At 43.1% G+C, this 16,495-nt stretch overlaps 1 protein-coding gene across 2 annotated transcripts in view; it reads left to right on the top strand.

The window, feature by feature from the left end:
- Window positions 1–16,495, top strand: part of TARS3 (threonyl-tRNA synthetase 3) — a 33,443-nt gene that overhangs the window by 15,485 nt on the left and 1,463 nt on the right. For both annotated transcript variants that reach the window (XM_027089120.1, XM_027089121.1), the window contains 6 exons: window positions 4,162–4,299; window positions 6,450–6,527; window positions 6,612–6,712; window positions 12,992–13,096; window positions 15,314–15,386; window positions 16,014–16,128. In XM_027089120.1, coding sequence (XP_026944921.1) covers window positions 4,162–4,299; window positions 6,450–6,527; window positions 6,612–6,712; window positions 12,992–13,096; window positions 15,314–15,386; window positions 16,014–16,128 — 610 coding nt within the window. The remainder of the gene's footprint in view (window positions 1–4,161; window positions 4,300–6,449; window positions 6,528–6,611; window positions 6,713–12,991; window positions 13,097–15,313; window positions 15,387–16,013; window positions 16,129–16,495) is intronic.

Genomic DNA, 16,495 nt, shown 5'->3' with positions numbered 1-16,495 from the left:
CCCTGGTCGGGGAACTAAGATCCCACAAGCTGCATGGCCCAGCCGAAAAAAAGGAAAGAAAAAGAAAAACAAATATTAGGACTGATAGAAGTGACATTACTACAGACCCCATAGATATTAAAAGGGTAATAAGGCAATATTATGAACAAGCTTATGCCAGTAAATTTGACAAATTAGATGAAATGGACAAATTCTTTGAAAAACACAAACTACCAAACTTTACTCAAGGAGAAATAGATAATCTGAGTAGCCCTGTGTTTATTAAAGAAATTGAATTGATAGTTAACAACATTTCCACAAAGAAAACTCCAGGCCCAGAAGGAATCACTAGTGAATTCTACCAAACACTTAAAGAAGAAATCATACCAATTCTACTCATCCCTGCCAGGCATTAACAGGGATCTCCCTGCTCCCACCCCGTAATGTCAATGGAGACTAAGTGGGAGCCTTTACTTCCACCCTCACCTGGCAGTCACAAGGTGCCTCTTCCACTTCCTGCTTGAGTGGAGAGACAAAACTTCTACCACCACTCCATGGTAATGAGGCCGTGCACCCTGGAGGTTGCTAAAGGCCACATGAGGAGCAGTGCCAAGATACCCCTGCCTCTCCCAGCTGAGGTGTTATCAGAGGAAACCTACTAAGGTGCAGAACTCCTACTTACCCAGCAGTAATGAGGAGCCTCTGCCTCCCTTGCGGTCCCCAGTGGGAAACCCAGACATCTGCTCCTACTTTGCAATAACCAGGCAGTACTGCTCCCTCCCTGTTGGAGCAGAGTCAGTGGAAGCCAGCTAAAATGAAGAGTTTAAATAAAATCCAAAGTCTTATAACATAATATCCAAAATATCTAGATTTCAGAAATCAAAAATGAATCATCACATCAAGAACAAGGAAAATCTCAACTTGAATGACAAAGGGCAGTGTAGGAGCACTGATGTGGACATGGCAGGGATATTAGAATTATCTGATGAGGATCTTAAAGAAACCATCATAAAAATGCTTTAACAAGCAATTACAAGCACATTTAGAAAAAATGAAAAAATAGTCTCAGGAAATAGAAGATATAAAGAAGAACCAAATGGAAATTTTAGAACTGAAAAATGTAATAACCAACATATTCAGTGGATGGATTCCTGAGCAGAATGGAGGAGACAGAGAAAAGAATCAGTGAACTTGAAGACACCAGTAGAAATGACACTATGTGAAAAACAGAAAAGAGACTGAAAGAAAAATGAACAGAACCTCAGAGACCAGTGGGACTATAACAGAATGCCTAATATTTATGTCACCAACGTTCTGGAATAGTTCTGGAAATAGTTCTGGAAATGTAGGGTGGAGGTGAAAAAGTACTCAAAGAGGTAATGGCTGAAAACTGGCCAAATTTGGCAAAAAACATAAGCTTACAGATTCAAGTAGCTGAGAAAGTCCACACAGGATAAACCCAAAGAAATTCACACCAAGACACATTATAGCCAAACTTCTGAAAACTAAAGAAAAAGAAAAAAATTTGAAAGCAGTGAGAAAGAAATGATACCTTACCATTAAGGAAAAAAATATTTTTTTAAAAAAACAACAGTTTTCTTATCAAAAACAAAACAAAACAGAGGCCAGAAGGAAGCGGCACAGCATTTTCCAAATGCTGAAATAACTGTTAACCCAAAATTCTATATCCAGAAAAAATGTCTTTATGGAATGAAGGTGAAATCAAGACCTTAGACCTACCTTAGAAGAATGGCTATAGGAATTTCTCTGAAGAGAAAGGAAATGATAAAAGGAAGAGTCTTGGAACATTAGGAAGAAAGAAAGAACAACTGTAAAAGTAAAACATGGTTAAATACAATAAATATTCCTTTTCCTTTTCCTTTCTCTCAGAGTTTTCAGAGTTGTGAAAAACTCACAGTTTTCTGAGTTGTGTTTGACGGTTGAAGCAAAAATTATATCACCACTGGGGAAACCTGAGTAAATGGTACAACGGTCTTATTTCTTACAAATGCATGTGAATCTCAAAAAGTTAAACTTTAAAAAATGGGCAAAAAGATTTGACCATTCAAATGGTCGAAGATACATATCTAAGGAGATACACAGATGGCAAAGAAGGACATGAATAAGGGGTGCAAGGTGATCAGTCACTAAGGAGATGAAGATTGAAACCATGAGGAGTTGCCTCTACACCAACTAGAATGGTTCAGACGTAAAAGGCTGACTCTGACACGTGTTGGGAGTGTGGAAGGGATGGACTTCTCACTCACTGGTTGTGGAAATGGAAGACGGCACAGTCACTTTAGAAACCAGTTTGGCAGTTTCTTAAAAAGTGAAGCAGAGACTTCCCTGGTGGCGCAGTGGTTAAGACTCCACGCTTCCAAAGCAGGGGGCACGGGTTCGATCCCTGGTCAGGGAACTGTATCCCACATCCACGCCGCAACTAAAGATCCCGCACACCCCAACGAAGATCACACATGCAGCAACGAAGATCCTGTGCGCTGCAACTAAGACCCAGCACAGCCAAATAAGTAAATAAATAATTTTTTTCTTTAAAGCACAAACCTACCATATGTCCCAGCCATCTTACTACTCCTTTTCCTTTTCCAAGAGAAAAAGAAAGTACGTGTCCATACAAAGACTTGTCCACACGTGTTCATAGCAACTTTATTTGAAATAGCCGAAATATAGAAACAGCCCAATAACAGGTGAGTGTATAAAGGAACAGTGGTATATCCATACAGTGGAAAACCACTCAGCAAGAAAAAAGAATGACCTATTGATGCACACAACAGTATGAATGAATCTTGAAATAATTCTACTGAGTGGAAAAAGGAAGACAGAAAAAAGAGCAAGGGCTGCATGATTCCACTGATGAAAATCCCAAAACCTAATCCCTGGTGACATGCAGATCCTTACTTGTCCCCTCTCTCTACGTCTCTGTTTTTGCTGCCCCATCTCGTCTGCATTTAGATGTGCTTGTCTTTCTCCCTGTTAAGGATGCTGTCTCTCAGCCTCCCAGCCCGGGCGCTGCTTTTCTCACCCTGCGCTCTCTGGCATCGGTCCCTCTCCTAACCTCTGCTGCGTCTCAGCTGTCCCCCGTGAGCTCCAAGCCCTGCAGGGGCTGGGGGACGTGTCTGCTTGGCCATCACAAACACCCTCTCATTGGCCAGGCCCAGCGTCGGCCCCTCTTCTGCCTTTCACACCACGTCCTCCTCCTCTCAGCGATGCACCAGCACCCTCTCCATGGCCCAGGCCAGGAACCCAGGTGTCCTTTGGTTTTCACTTCTCATGTCTAGTTTATCACAAGCCCTATTCACTCTTCTTAAATATATTATTCTTGAATAAGTTCATTCATTCCTGAATTCCCAGCATCCAGCACAGTGCTGACGATGTAGGCAATTACTGTCTGTTAGTGAACGAAAGGACAGGTATCCTGCAAACGCATCTGATTCCCTGCATTCCAGCCACTTCTGTTTCAAGCTGCCATCCTCTTGCTCCTGAAGGATCCCAACAGCTTCCTAATGGGCTGCTCTTCTCGTCTTCCCAGTCTTTTTCCCGTACTTCAAACAATCACATTGAACTGTGTTAGTCCCCTGCTGAAACCTCCACTGGTTCTCCATTGCTCTCAGGCTAAAAAGTGCAGACATTACCCTGGCTTTGAAAGCACTGCATTTTCTCTGGCCCCGGCCTGCCTCTATCCTGACTGTCTGCCATGCTCCCTCTGTGCCGTCTGTCCTGTCACATGCAGCTTCCCACAGCTGTCCTGCCCTGGCCCACTCCTCCAACCTGTGGGTCTTCACCCTCAGTGTTTCCTCTGCTCCGGGAGCTCCTGCCCTGCCTCCATGGAGAACGCTTAACCTCTCCTCTGGCTGCAGCTTGGCCATCACTTCCTCTGGACCTCCGCCCTTCCTCCTGTGTGGCATTGTGCACGGAGAGGTACCCTCCCCTGGGTCTTCGCCCAGTCCTGCGCTGGACCATGGGGGCCTCCAGCAGCCTGTGTGCATTGGCACCTGGCGGGCGTCCCGTGAATATTCGAGTGAGGAAAAGACAACAACCCGAACAGTGCTACTGACTATAGTAAAAGCACGCTTTATTTCTATCTGACAAGAAGAATGTTTTTTAATACCATAAATAGGTTTAAATTTGGTGTTATTTAAGGTTTTTCATTTGCTCTGATTTCAGATTGAAGAAGAAATAAAAGGGTGTTTGCAGTTTTTGCAATCCGTTTACTCAACATTTGGCTTCTCCTTTCAATTAAATTTGTCAACAAGACCTGAAAACTTTCTAGGGGAGGTTGAGATATGGGATGAAGCTGAAAAGGTAGGGAGAAACAAAGTGTTACCCTTCATTTTTGTGAATATGGAAAATACCTTGCATGAGGATGCGATGCTTTGCAATGGAAACTTAAAATTGGAAGTTCTGGGATAAACGTGCCCATTGTAGAATTTTGTTAATCCAGTTTTCTTCAAAACAATGCTAAGAGCAGTACCTTACATTTGCTTCACACCTTAGTTTATATCAGGTTTCCATTTATACTCTTTTCAGTGCTGGTCACTAATAACCAATTTCATAAGCTTTTAAAGAAGTTCTCTGGCTCCTTCTTCAGCAGCTCTTGTTTGGCCTCTGCCACTGGAACTGATGTACGTCCTTCAGCTCCTTGGAGCTGGATTAACCTCAAACCTCTGTTGGGGGCTTCCCTGGTGGCGCAGTGTTTAAGAACCCGCCTGCCAGTGCAGGGGACACGCGTTCGAGCCCTGGTCCAGGAAGATCCCACATGCCATGGAGCAACTAAGCCCATGCACCACAACTACTGAAGCCCACACACCTAGAGCCCATGAGCCACAACTACTGAAGCCCGTGTGTCTAGAGCCCGTGCTCCACAACAAGAGAAGCCACCACAATTAGAAGCCCACGCACCGCAATGAAGAGTAGCCCCTGCTCACCACAGCTAGAGAAAGCCCGTGTGCAGCAATGAAGACCCAATGAAACAAAAAATAAATAAATAAATAATTTTTTAAAAAAAACCTCTCTTGGGTCCCACTTTCCCAGAGTTGCAGTGAGTCATTAGATCCTTAAGAACATTCCAGCCCCTCCCACATAAGCACAAGCAAACTGATGTGTCCGAAACCCAGCATGTCCCACAGTCTAGACCCTAGTGCTCTTGGGAGCCAGAGACCTGGCATGCGTGGGGCAGGACAGACAGCAGGGAGAAGAGGTGCCGGGCAGTGTCCCCGGGCCAGTCCTGGGAGCGGCAGTTCCAGCACTGCCCAGACGTCCCCTCTCCCCAGACCTCGTGTCAACCGGAAGCTTTCTTGGCCTCGGCCCCTCCCATCAGCCCTTCCTATCCCGGTGTCCCCAGGGAGAGGACAGAGCAGTGGACGCAGTGACCTCTGCTGTATGCTCTTCCCCCAAACCTGGCCTTTCTTTTGCTTTTAATTCCCTGGGAGTCCCTACAATTGCTGTTACCTGCTGTAGCAGGGCCTTGTTTTGTCTGAGAACATGGTTTCACAGTCTCTTCTCCCTTCAGAAACAAAGTCGGGGGAGGGCAGCTCCAGCTTGTGAAGTGCATCTGTGCAGGTGGCCTTCCCAGCCCTGAGCACAAGGGAAGCCTCTGCAGGAGGGTTGGGTCCCTGAGGGACCCCCTGGGGTCTGGCCAGGAGCAGCTCCTGACCTGCTCTGATTGAGGCCCTGGAGGAGGCTTTCTGGGTGATGCTGGCCTGGCCCAGGACACCACCGCGGCTTTCCTTCCCTGTCGGGCACTTCACTCCCAAATGTCACCCCCCTCACGGCTCCAGTGCGCTGGGGTGATGACAGGGGTCTGGCTGCTGTTCTGACATTCTTCTGGCCAGGGCCTTAGGGATGCCTGGGTGCTTCCCAGAGAAGCCATTTTCACAGGGAGTGGCCAGAAGACTCAAAGAGCCCTATCACTAATACTCGTGTGCACGCCCCGTCACCGTCAGTGTGGAGCGGCCTCACTGTGTGCTAACTTAGGTGACTTTACGTGGCTTAGTCTGGAGACCAGAGTGGGCCTCACGCTTCCACAGCCTCCGTGTCCCAAGGGGCCCTGCCCACCAGCTGCAGGCACAGAGGTGGAGGAGAAGCAAGAGCAAGTGCAAGGCCTGTCCCCCAGTCTTCTGAGCACAGAGTGCACGAGGAACAAGGCCCCAGCTTTCTTGCCTTTTATGGTGTGGAGGCGCCTCCTGAAAGGAGCTAGAGAGAGTAGGGCAGAGGGAGCCTGCACGGCGGAAGTGCCCAAAGTACCCCTCTATCACTTACCTGGAATTCAGTGGAACAGTTTAGTAAGTTATCTTTTTTCTCCCCCAATTAAAATGTGTATGTTTCTTGAGAGTAAGTACCATCTTAATTTTCTTTACATAGTCGTTGCTCAGTAGTTTATTGAATATAGAAGAGGTTCAATAAGTATATGGTGATTAAGTGTAAGTAATGTTCTCTTCTTATTAAAAAAATAGCAACTACAGAATAGCTTGATGGAATTTGGGAAACCATGGAAGATGAACCCGGGAGATGGAGCATTTTATGGTCCTAAAGTAAGTAGGCCATATGCTTCAAAAAAAGTAAAATTTAACAGAAAAATAAAACCTGTCTCTAAGCAAACATCATTTAATTTACAGATTGATATAAAAATCAAGGATGCTATTGGCAGATACCATCAGTGTGCTACAATTCAGCTGGACTTCCAACTGCCTGTAAGATTTAATCTTACGTATGTTAGGTGAGTGATTGAATGTGATAAATAATGTAGGACTCATATCTTAATTATTGTCATTTGAGCATTAGCAGTACAGAAACAAGTGTCAGTGAATGTCTGTCTGTGTGCAAGATACTCAGTATGTATTTGTTTACCTGCTTGTAATCTAGTTGGAGGTCAGCTTTAGTTTTCTGGTTAGAGCTATGAACAAACGACGTGGAAACATGACCCAAACAGAGAAATCTCCCTGAGGCAGAGGGGGAGACTTCATAAAGGGCTGACCCTGGGTCTGTGTCTTAAGGATGGTATTTACCAGGGAAAGCAGAGGAAAAAAGGCAGTTTCATCACTGCAAACCAACAACTCCTTTAAAAATTTTTTTCTTAACTCACAGTAAAGTTGACTTTGTGTGTATATGTGTGTGTGTGTACAGTTCTGTAAGTTTTAAACATCGTATAGAGTGGTGTGCCCACCACCACGATTGTGATTCCATCAGGCAAGCAAATTCCTGTGCTGTTCCTTTACAGTCACACTCTCCTCCCACCCCAGCCCTGGGCAGCCACTGACCTCTCCATCACTTTCCCAGAATTCCACAGAAGTGGGATCATACTGTATATCACCTTTTGAGGGTGGCTCTTCCTGTCAAGGGTGTGCATGGCATCAATGTGACTTGTCAGCAGTGATGTAACCTCCATCACTTGGTTAAAATAAAGTTTGCCAGATTTCCCCACTGCAGTTACTGTTAATTCCCTTTCCATAATCTGTTTTTTGGAATTGAGATTTTCCTGGTGATGAATATGCTGAGTAGGTTTGAATTGCATCCCAGACATTGTTAATATTATATTGTGAGCTGCTGGGTCTTGTTTAAATCCTAAGGGGATTGTTGACTTTTTAGCAGTCATTCTGCCTGGGCAGGTTCAGGCTGTAATTTCTAACCCGCCTTCTGTGGTTCCAGCGTCAGCTCAGTTTTCTGAGCCTATACAGTCAACCCTCTGTATCCATATCTGTATCCGTATCTGTGAAGCCCATGGATATGGAGGGCCGACTGGGCTCACTGTACCAGCCATTGTATATAAGGGATATGAGCGTCTGTGGATCTTGGCCTCAGCGAGGCCTTCTGTCCTGTGTGCACCACCCAGGGGCAAAGTCCCACAGTCCAATTCTCAAGCCTTTTATGTGCTGTTAGGGTTGGATCCAAGCATGTGCGATGAGAGGTGAGGCCAGCGAGCTCATACACCCCTTTATGGGGCAGCTCTTCTGCGCCCCCTGCTCTCTGTATTTTCCTGACACTTTTTGGTTCCCTGAAGTCCCTTTCTGTAGTCCTGTGGCCAGAACGCTGGGCTTTAGCTTCCCTGCTCCGTATGCTGTTTCCAGGGCTATCTGTTTCAGAGACCAGGCATCAGGAGGCCAGCCAGAGAGAGAGAGCACAGGGATTCACGTATGCTTGGGATCACAGCTGTTCGGGTTGGAGAGAAGGATCCCCTTCCTTGGAGTTTTAGGTGCCTGTTTAGTCTCTGTGCCACTGTGGGAATGCTGGGGGCTGGAGGAAGAGAGGAGAAAAAAGAAACAGAAGAAAACTCCAGGACGTCCCCCACCCCCACTTTTTCTGAAACTTAGCAGTTATTTTCTGGCTCTTGGCCAGAAAGTGAGGATTTCTCTTGAAGCTTTTCCTGTCTGCACCTGGTATGTATGCTTGCTTGTGGGCTGTCTCTGAGTCCAGGCCACACAAACTGGAAGACAAAATTACAAAAAACAAAGTGCAGTTTGGTGGCACTGCAGATTCTGGTCTTCTTCGGCAATCCCCCGGCACCAGTCACTCCTCCCAGCCCTCGGGTGGCTGTTCTTCATGTTCTCTCCAGGGTCCACGTCTGCGTTCAGAGAGAGAGTCAGGTGTGGCATGCTTACTTCATTCTGCCTGGAAGCAGCTTCTTTTTAAAGACCCTTCCACTGACTTGAATTAGACAAAAATCACAACATCATTTCTTTAAACTCTCCCCTTCTCACCATGTCCTGTTTTAGACATGTGGTGTTGGTTAGATAATGTGTTGAGATCTCTTTCACTCAAGATTATTAATTTAAAAAATTAATTTAAAAAGGAAAAATTATTGGCATATTTTAAGTCTAATAATTTTTAATAGAATATTTTCCTAATAAGATTCTTATAATAAATGAACAACCACCAATTTCGCAGAGTGTAGGATTTTATGCAGTGATCTCAATTTATGTTCAACCAACAAAAATTTTATTTCGGATTCTCCAACTTGTGTTTTGATTAATGGTTATAGAGCTACACTGAGAGTTACATCCTGTGAGAAGGTAAAGAGCTGAAGAATAGTTGAAGTGTTCATACAGGGAGTTACATCAGGACATGAGAATAATAAAAATTCTCAAAGGTTAAAGGGGAAAGCACGGAACTTTCAAGAATAAATTCAGGCCTTTTGGAAAAGATGGTGTCTTAAGTTCATATTTGCAAAATCATCTTTCCCCAGTAACCTACCAAAATGAACAAAAGGAATTAGGGGTAGGGGGACTTTATGCAAAAATGACCCAACTAGTGCAACAAAATTTGAACACTACTAGCCATCCAAGGGGGATGTGGAGGAGCAGTAGATCAGGCAAGCCATCCACCCATCCATCCATCTACCCATCCACCCATCCATCCATCCACCCATCCACCCACCCACCCACCGATCCACCCACTCATCCACCCATCCATCCTTCCATCCATCCACCCATCCACCCACCCATCCACCCACCCATCCACCCATCCACCCATCCATCCATCCATCCATCCACCCATCCATCCATCCATCCACCCATCCATCCATCCACCCACCACCCACCCATCCACCCATCCACCCATCCATCCATCCACCCATCCATCCACCCATCCATCCATCCACCCATCCACCCATCCATCCATCCACCTACCCAGCAACCCATCCATCCATCCATCCACCCACCCATCCACCCATCCATCCATCCATCCATCCATCCATCCATCCATCCATCCATCATCCTAGGTGTTGTGTGGACAGTGGGGACTGGAAAGCAGAAGTGGAAGCAGTGGTCTGTAGGCCAGGTAAGAGATGATGACAGAACGTGGTGACAGTGATACATAGAGATGAGAAAAGTGGAGGTATTTGGGGTATATTTTGGAGGTAGAACCAATGCGATCTATTTGTGGCTTAGATATGAGGGGAGAAGAGGGAAGGAGCAGCGAGTTCATCACCTTGATCCAGTAAGTTTTTTACCCAAGAAAGCAGGGGTGGTTTTGGACTTCCCTGGTGGTCCAGTGCTTAAGACTCCACACTCCCAATGCAGGGGGCCTGGGTTTGATCCCTGGTCAGGGAACTAGATCCCGCATGCTGCAACTAAAGATTCCACATGCTGCCAGGAAGATCCCACACACAGCAACCTCAGCTAAGACCTAGGTGCAGCCAAATAAATAAATATTAAAAAAAAAAAAAGAAAGCAGGGGTAGTTTAACATTACGAAGTGTATTGTCACCCATTACCTTCAACAGCACTGAAAGGCATTGGATAAACTGTAACATTCATTCCTGTGAGAGGAACAGAAATAAATTTTCCTGTAATGGTAAGGAGTATTTATTAGAAAACAACAATAACATCTCTACTTAGTTGAGAAGAAGGTGACTAGCCTATTTGTACTCTTACTCACAGTTGTTCTGGGATATGTAGACATATTGAAATAAAGAGCCAAATTTTCATTGTATGTAGATGCTAAGATGTCTAGAAATCCAATAGAATCAGATGGAGAAAAATTAAAACTGATAATAAAGTAAGGTACCTAGCAATAAGGTCAAAATGCAAACATCAATTTGCTTTCATATATATTAGTGACAACCTGCTAAGAAGTGCAATGGAAAAAAAATTTCAGAAACAGTAACAGCAACAATAACAAAAACCAAGCAGAGGGGCTTCCCCAGTGGTGCAGTGGTTAAGAATCCTCCTGCCAATGCAGGGGCCTGGGAAGATCCCACATGCAGCGAAGCAGCTAATCCTGTGTGCCACAACTATTGAGCCTGTGTGCCACAACTACTGAAGCCCACGTGCCTAGAGCCTGTGCTCCGCAACAAGAGAAGCCACCACAATGAGAAGCCTGCGCACCTCAATGAAGAGTAGCCCCTGCTCGCCACAACTAGAGAAAGCCCGCACACAGCAATGAAGACCCAACACAGCCAAAAATAAATAAATAAAATAAATTTAAAAAAAAAACAAGCAAAATATCTAGGACTAAACAAGGAATATAAATATATAATATTTATTTGAAATATATACCATAAAACTTTATCAAAGGCAAAAAAAACCAGTTGTTTAAATGAAGATTCACACCACTGTTGGACTGGGAAGAATCAATATTGTGAAGATACGAATTCTCTTCAAATGTATCTCTAAATCTAATGTAATTCCAACTAAATCCACGAGGATTGTTTGGGGGAACTTGTCATTAATTCTAATGTTTACCTGAAAGTATAGATGTGTAAGCATAGTTTAGGTCACTCTTTGCCCTTCTTAAGACTAGACCTGATTTTAATTCTTTTAAAATAAATGATGGGACAGAAATTTCTGGTACCCAGGGGCCTGTGAAAGGATCATGCTGCTTCTCTTTCATTCCCTACACAGGCAACATTATGCGACATTCAGGAATATACCATGCTGTTTCCAGTTTGTAGAATGAATTATTTCTTCACATATCTGAGCAGGACTGGACTCAGGCCCCCCAGCCCCACCCCAAAGCTTCTGTAGGATCTGACAGAGGATTTGGCCTGCAGTCAGTCTGCCGTGGCTCTTAGCAGAAATGATTGGCAATGACGATGTCCAATGAAAACTCTTTTGAAGTGAGTTTAATGAATGAGTCTCTGTTTTTATTTGTTTGTTTGCCCTGTGTGTATATGTGTTTTAGTAGTAAATAGCTGGTACAACGTTTAGATAAAAATTTGTCCTAAGAACTTTGTAAGCATCACATATTATTACATTTGTTGCAGTAATGTGAAATTTATCTTTCTGGGAAAAGTGTGCACAGATCTTGGAGTGCCTGACTTTATTACAATTAACAGTTGTAATTTGCTTTTTACATCTTTTTCTGAAAGGGAGGAGAGAATTCTCAAATGTAAGGAGAATGTCATGAAGGTTTCAGGTCTGTAAACGGAATTTGACCAGTGGACTTCTGGAACAAGTATCAGGAACATTTTGAAATATATCAGTAGTATGGGGGCATAGTGTTTACAATATGGCAGTGTGTTTACAGTGGATGGTGTCAGGAATGGGTGCATTTGGACCAAACCAGGTTGGCTGTGAGTTGACATTTGCTGATGCTGAGAAAGGGTTATGTGGGAGTTCATTATACTATTCTCTCTACTTTTGTATATGTTTTCAATATTCTCTAATAACTTCTAACTAACTAAGGTTGGTAAATTTTTTGCCAGCCACGGTGGTCATACCATTAACTCAAACTAATAGAATACCAACATATTCTATTACAGACTACAGAAACCCATTTTCTTTATTTTTGCAATGTCTTTGATAATTGTTCAATAAATTAGTGGTGAAGTAAGCCATAGTTCAAAATAAAGTTAATTTTAAAAATATGATTTGTAAAATTGCCTCTCAATATGAGTAAACTGGTAGTTTCAAATAAAACTGGTAGTTTAGAATAATCAGTAGATTTGTAATAGAGATAGTGATCTAATATCACGTTGCTTTTTCCTAGATGATATATTTTAATTCCCTTTGGTTTATAAAAGGTACCATAGGGCTTCCCTGGTGGCGCAGTGGTTAAGAATCCACCTGCCAATGCAGGGGACACGGGTTCAAGCCCTGGTCCGGGAAGATCCCACATGCCGCGGAGCAACTAAGCCTGTGTGCCACAACTACTGAAGCCTGCGCGCTTAGAGCTCATGCTTTGCAACAAGAGAAGCCACCACAATGAGAAGCCCGTGCACCGCAACGAAGAGTAGCCCCCACTCGCTGCAACTAGAGAAAGCCCACATGCAGCAACAAAGACCTAATGCAGCCAAAAATAAATAAATTTTAAAAATACTAAACTATTAAAAAAATAAGAAACATAATGCAAAATCTCTTTAAAAAAATAAAAGATACCATAATTTGAAAGAAAAAAAACCTTTATTTCTAATTAATGGCACATTTATGTTTAAAGATAATTTATGAGTAATCTATTGTTTTACCTAGTTTGGGAAAATACCTTTTAAATATAAGGTAAGAAGATAAAGTTATTTATGAATCTTAAGAGAATAATTAAATGTATAATTTTCATTTTTTTAGTAAGGATGGGGATGATAAGAAGAACCCTGTGATCATTCATCGAGCCATTTTGGGGTCAGTGGAAAGAATGATAGCCATTCTCTCAGAAAACTATGGAGGAAAATGGTAAGTGATATGGAAAAGAAAAGCTATATGTCTACTGTTCTTAAAAATCATGTCTAAAAGATGAAATTAATATGAAAAAATTGGTGGCTCTTGCCTTATAATTAGCAAGTATCCAAACAGCAAATAAAAATTTTTGTGGCATCTGCCAGACCAGAAAACAAAACAAAGAAAACAAAGGCAGCGTGGCATAACACTATCATTTACCTTTTTGGGATCTCAGTAAAATTAAAGAGTAACCTTTTCACCTGTGTCAAACAAACCCCTCAAAGATCTAGCCGCTGGAACACATATGGCCCAAACTCTCAGGGCACCATCTCTAGCTGTACTGCCCTCCTTCCTTCCGCTATGCTGTTGACCTCACAGCCCCGTGACCACAGACTTAGGAGGAAACATGTAAGCCTGGTTCACACATGGCCCCAAAGCCAAAGAGAACCGCTGCAGTGGCATCCCCCTCCAGGGATGGAGGGGGAAGGTGAATGCCCTAAGTGCAGGCTTTTGAGTGGTACGTCTGGTCACCTTCTGTGCCTGGAGGGAAAAGTGGCCAGATGGGGGTTACATTGATGCGTGGGATCTGGTTATTGCTTTGGCCACAGGGTCAGAGACTTAAGAGATAATTAGGTTGGAAACCAGATGACAAGTAGATTTGGTATGTGGATGGTCACTCAGAATGGGCCATGGGGATGGTATTGCCCGAGTCTGTGTCTGTCCCTTAGATTTTATTTGCAATCCTAGAGAAATATACTGAGGTGTCATGGGGGTGTCCAATCTATTACAGGTACGGAGAATCCAAAACTGTAGCTATGAGTGTGTGTGTGTGTGAATTAACATGTTTATATTTCTCTCCAGTTGATTCTGTTGTAAATAGTTAACATAGTGAGAGATGGTGGGTCTTGCAAGAGAGCAGTAGAACTAGGGGATCAGGAGATGGTGTGGGCACACCTCCCTGTGGAGACACAGTACCACCCTCCACAGTTTACACAGCAAGCCTTTGGACACCTACCAAGTTGTGGTGGAAATCTCCCTGAGAAAAAAATAGAAATGTTTAAAATGTGGCTCTCTTGAGTTGGTAGGGCTGAAGCAGGGGTGAGAACAGAGCTCAAAAAGATACATTTACTTTTCATTTTATAATCTGTATCTCATCATGTATATAATTACATTTGTCACATGTATTATTTTGCTTTTGTAATTTAAGAATAAGTATGTAAAAACATATATGCACGAAGTGCCATCTGGTAATAGTCCCCGTGCATTTCCTTCCACCTTCAAACTAAACATGCTGAAGAAAAAGGCAAACATTTCCCACATCAAACATTGCTTATACTCACCTTTCCATCTTTTAAAACATTTTCATTTTGAGATAACTGTAGAATCATTTACAAAGAGGTCCAGCACACCTTTTACCAGTTTTCCCCAATGGTAACATCTTGCAGAACTGTATACAACTTAACTGGGGAGTGACAATCCACCAACCTCATTCAGGTCTTGCATTTGTGCACACGTTGTAGATTTGTGTACCCGCCAGTCAAGGTACAGGACAGTTCCATTACTTATAAGGATCCCTCATGCTGCCGTTTATTTTATGGCCACACACCTCCTACCCCATCCCTGTCACCATCCTCCGGCAGCCACTCATCTGGTCTCCATCTTCATAATTTTGTCATTTCCATAATGTTACATAAATGGAATCACAGCGTGCAGCCGTTGGAGACTGACTTTTTTCACTCCTTGGATGGAGTTGCCTTGAGATGCATCCGAGGCATCTCAAGTACCGGTCGTTGGCTCCCTTTCACTACTGATGGTGTTCTGTAGTGTGATGCACAGTTTGAGCATTCACTCGCTGAAGGGCATTTCGGATATTTCCAGTTTGGGGCTATTATACGTAAAGCTGCTATAAATGTTAGTGTGCAGGTTTTTGTGTGAACATGTTTCCATTTCTCTGGGATAAATACCCAGGAGAGCGGTTGCTGGGTTGTATTGTCAGTGATGTTTAGCCCTTTCATCTAGCTGCCAACCTGTTTTCCCTCCCTTTCCAACCAAAATGCCCAGTTTCCCCTTTTGTCTCCTCTATTGCCTTTTAATATAGTTTGCTTTATTTCCACACCCCTCTACTGAACCTGCTCTCTTGTGAAGTCTTACTTAAAAAGAAAAAAGAGTCTTTGGTTGTTTTTTAATCTTGTAATAAATGGTCATTTTAAAAATACGTATTATATTTTTCAGGCCTTTCTGGCTGTCTCCTCGTCAGGTAATGGTCATCCCTGTGGAGCCAACTTGTGAAAAATATGCACTTCAGGTAAAATTAGAGACATTTAAAGTACATAATCTTGGCATGTGGTCTGTGAACGTCATTGACTTGGAATTCGCACCTTAAAATATTGCATAACTAATACATTAATTTACCACCTCATGTTTTCAATAAATGTTTTCAGTAACACCTGAGTCGTGTCTATGTAGCTGTATCAGAACTATTTTATTTCTTAATGTTTTTGAGAAATTGGTGTTTTAAAACATCTCATAGTTATTCTTTTCCTCGTGGCTCTATTAGGAAGAATACTTATATTATCTGTTGCTGTGTAACAAATTACCCCAAAACTTGGCAGCTTAGAACAATAAGCATTTATTATCTCAGTTTCTGTGAGTCAGAATCTGGGACAACTTGGCTGGGGACTCTGGCTCGGGTGCCTGGTGAGGCTTCTCAGAGGTCGAGGCAGGGGGAGTGACTCAGCACTTTAACCTCATCTCAGAAGTGGGGTGCCATCACTCTCCCTCCACTGTGGTCACAGAGACCAACCTGGTACAAGGTGGAGGGGACACACAAGGGTGTGAATACCGGGGGGTGGGACCCTGGGGGTCATCTTGGAGGCTGGCCACCACATTACCATACGCAATGTATTAATGAAAGTGTCTCATTCTCTTATAGGTATCCACTGAATTTTTTGAAGAAGGATTCATGGCTGATGTTGACTTAGATCATAGTTGTACACTAAATAAGAAAATACAAAATGCACAGCTGGATCAGTATAATTTTATTTTGGGTAATCTAAATTTGTATATATTTTTCCCAAATGCTTGTTTTTTCACCTTAATTCCAAAAAACCCCAAAAAACAAAGAATATGGTATAACTGCTTGATTATGACAAATAGCTGTTGAATACTTATACACAAAGAAGAGTCTGTGATGTTCCTGGCTAGATACTTTTTGTTATTTGCCAGAAAAGAAGAGTTACGAAGTTTCACATGGATCCTGTGGTGTAGTATTACTAGGAAGAATTAATAACTCAAACTGACAGTGGAACATGATCTTATCAGTAGAATTATACTCTGTATGTTTCAGTCATGTGATAGGCCTGAAATAATCTCCTTTGCTTTTCTGGTTTATTAGAAATCTTTAGGATTAAACTA

This window comes from Aethalodelphis obliquidens, unplaced genomic scaffold (genome assembly GCF_003676395.1).
Source record: "Aethalodelphis obliquidens isolate GAN/ISIS:26980383/991018 unplaced genomic scaffold, ASM367639v1 scaffold65, whole genome shotgun sequence".
NCBI classification, from domain to species: Eukaryota; Metazoa; Chordata; class Mammalia; order Artiodactyla; family Delphinidae; genus Aethalodelphis; species Aethalodelphis obliquidens.
Note: the sequence above shows the minus strand (reverse complement) of the source record. Positions and strands in the feature narration are given on the sequence as shown.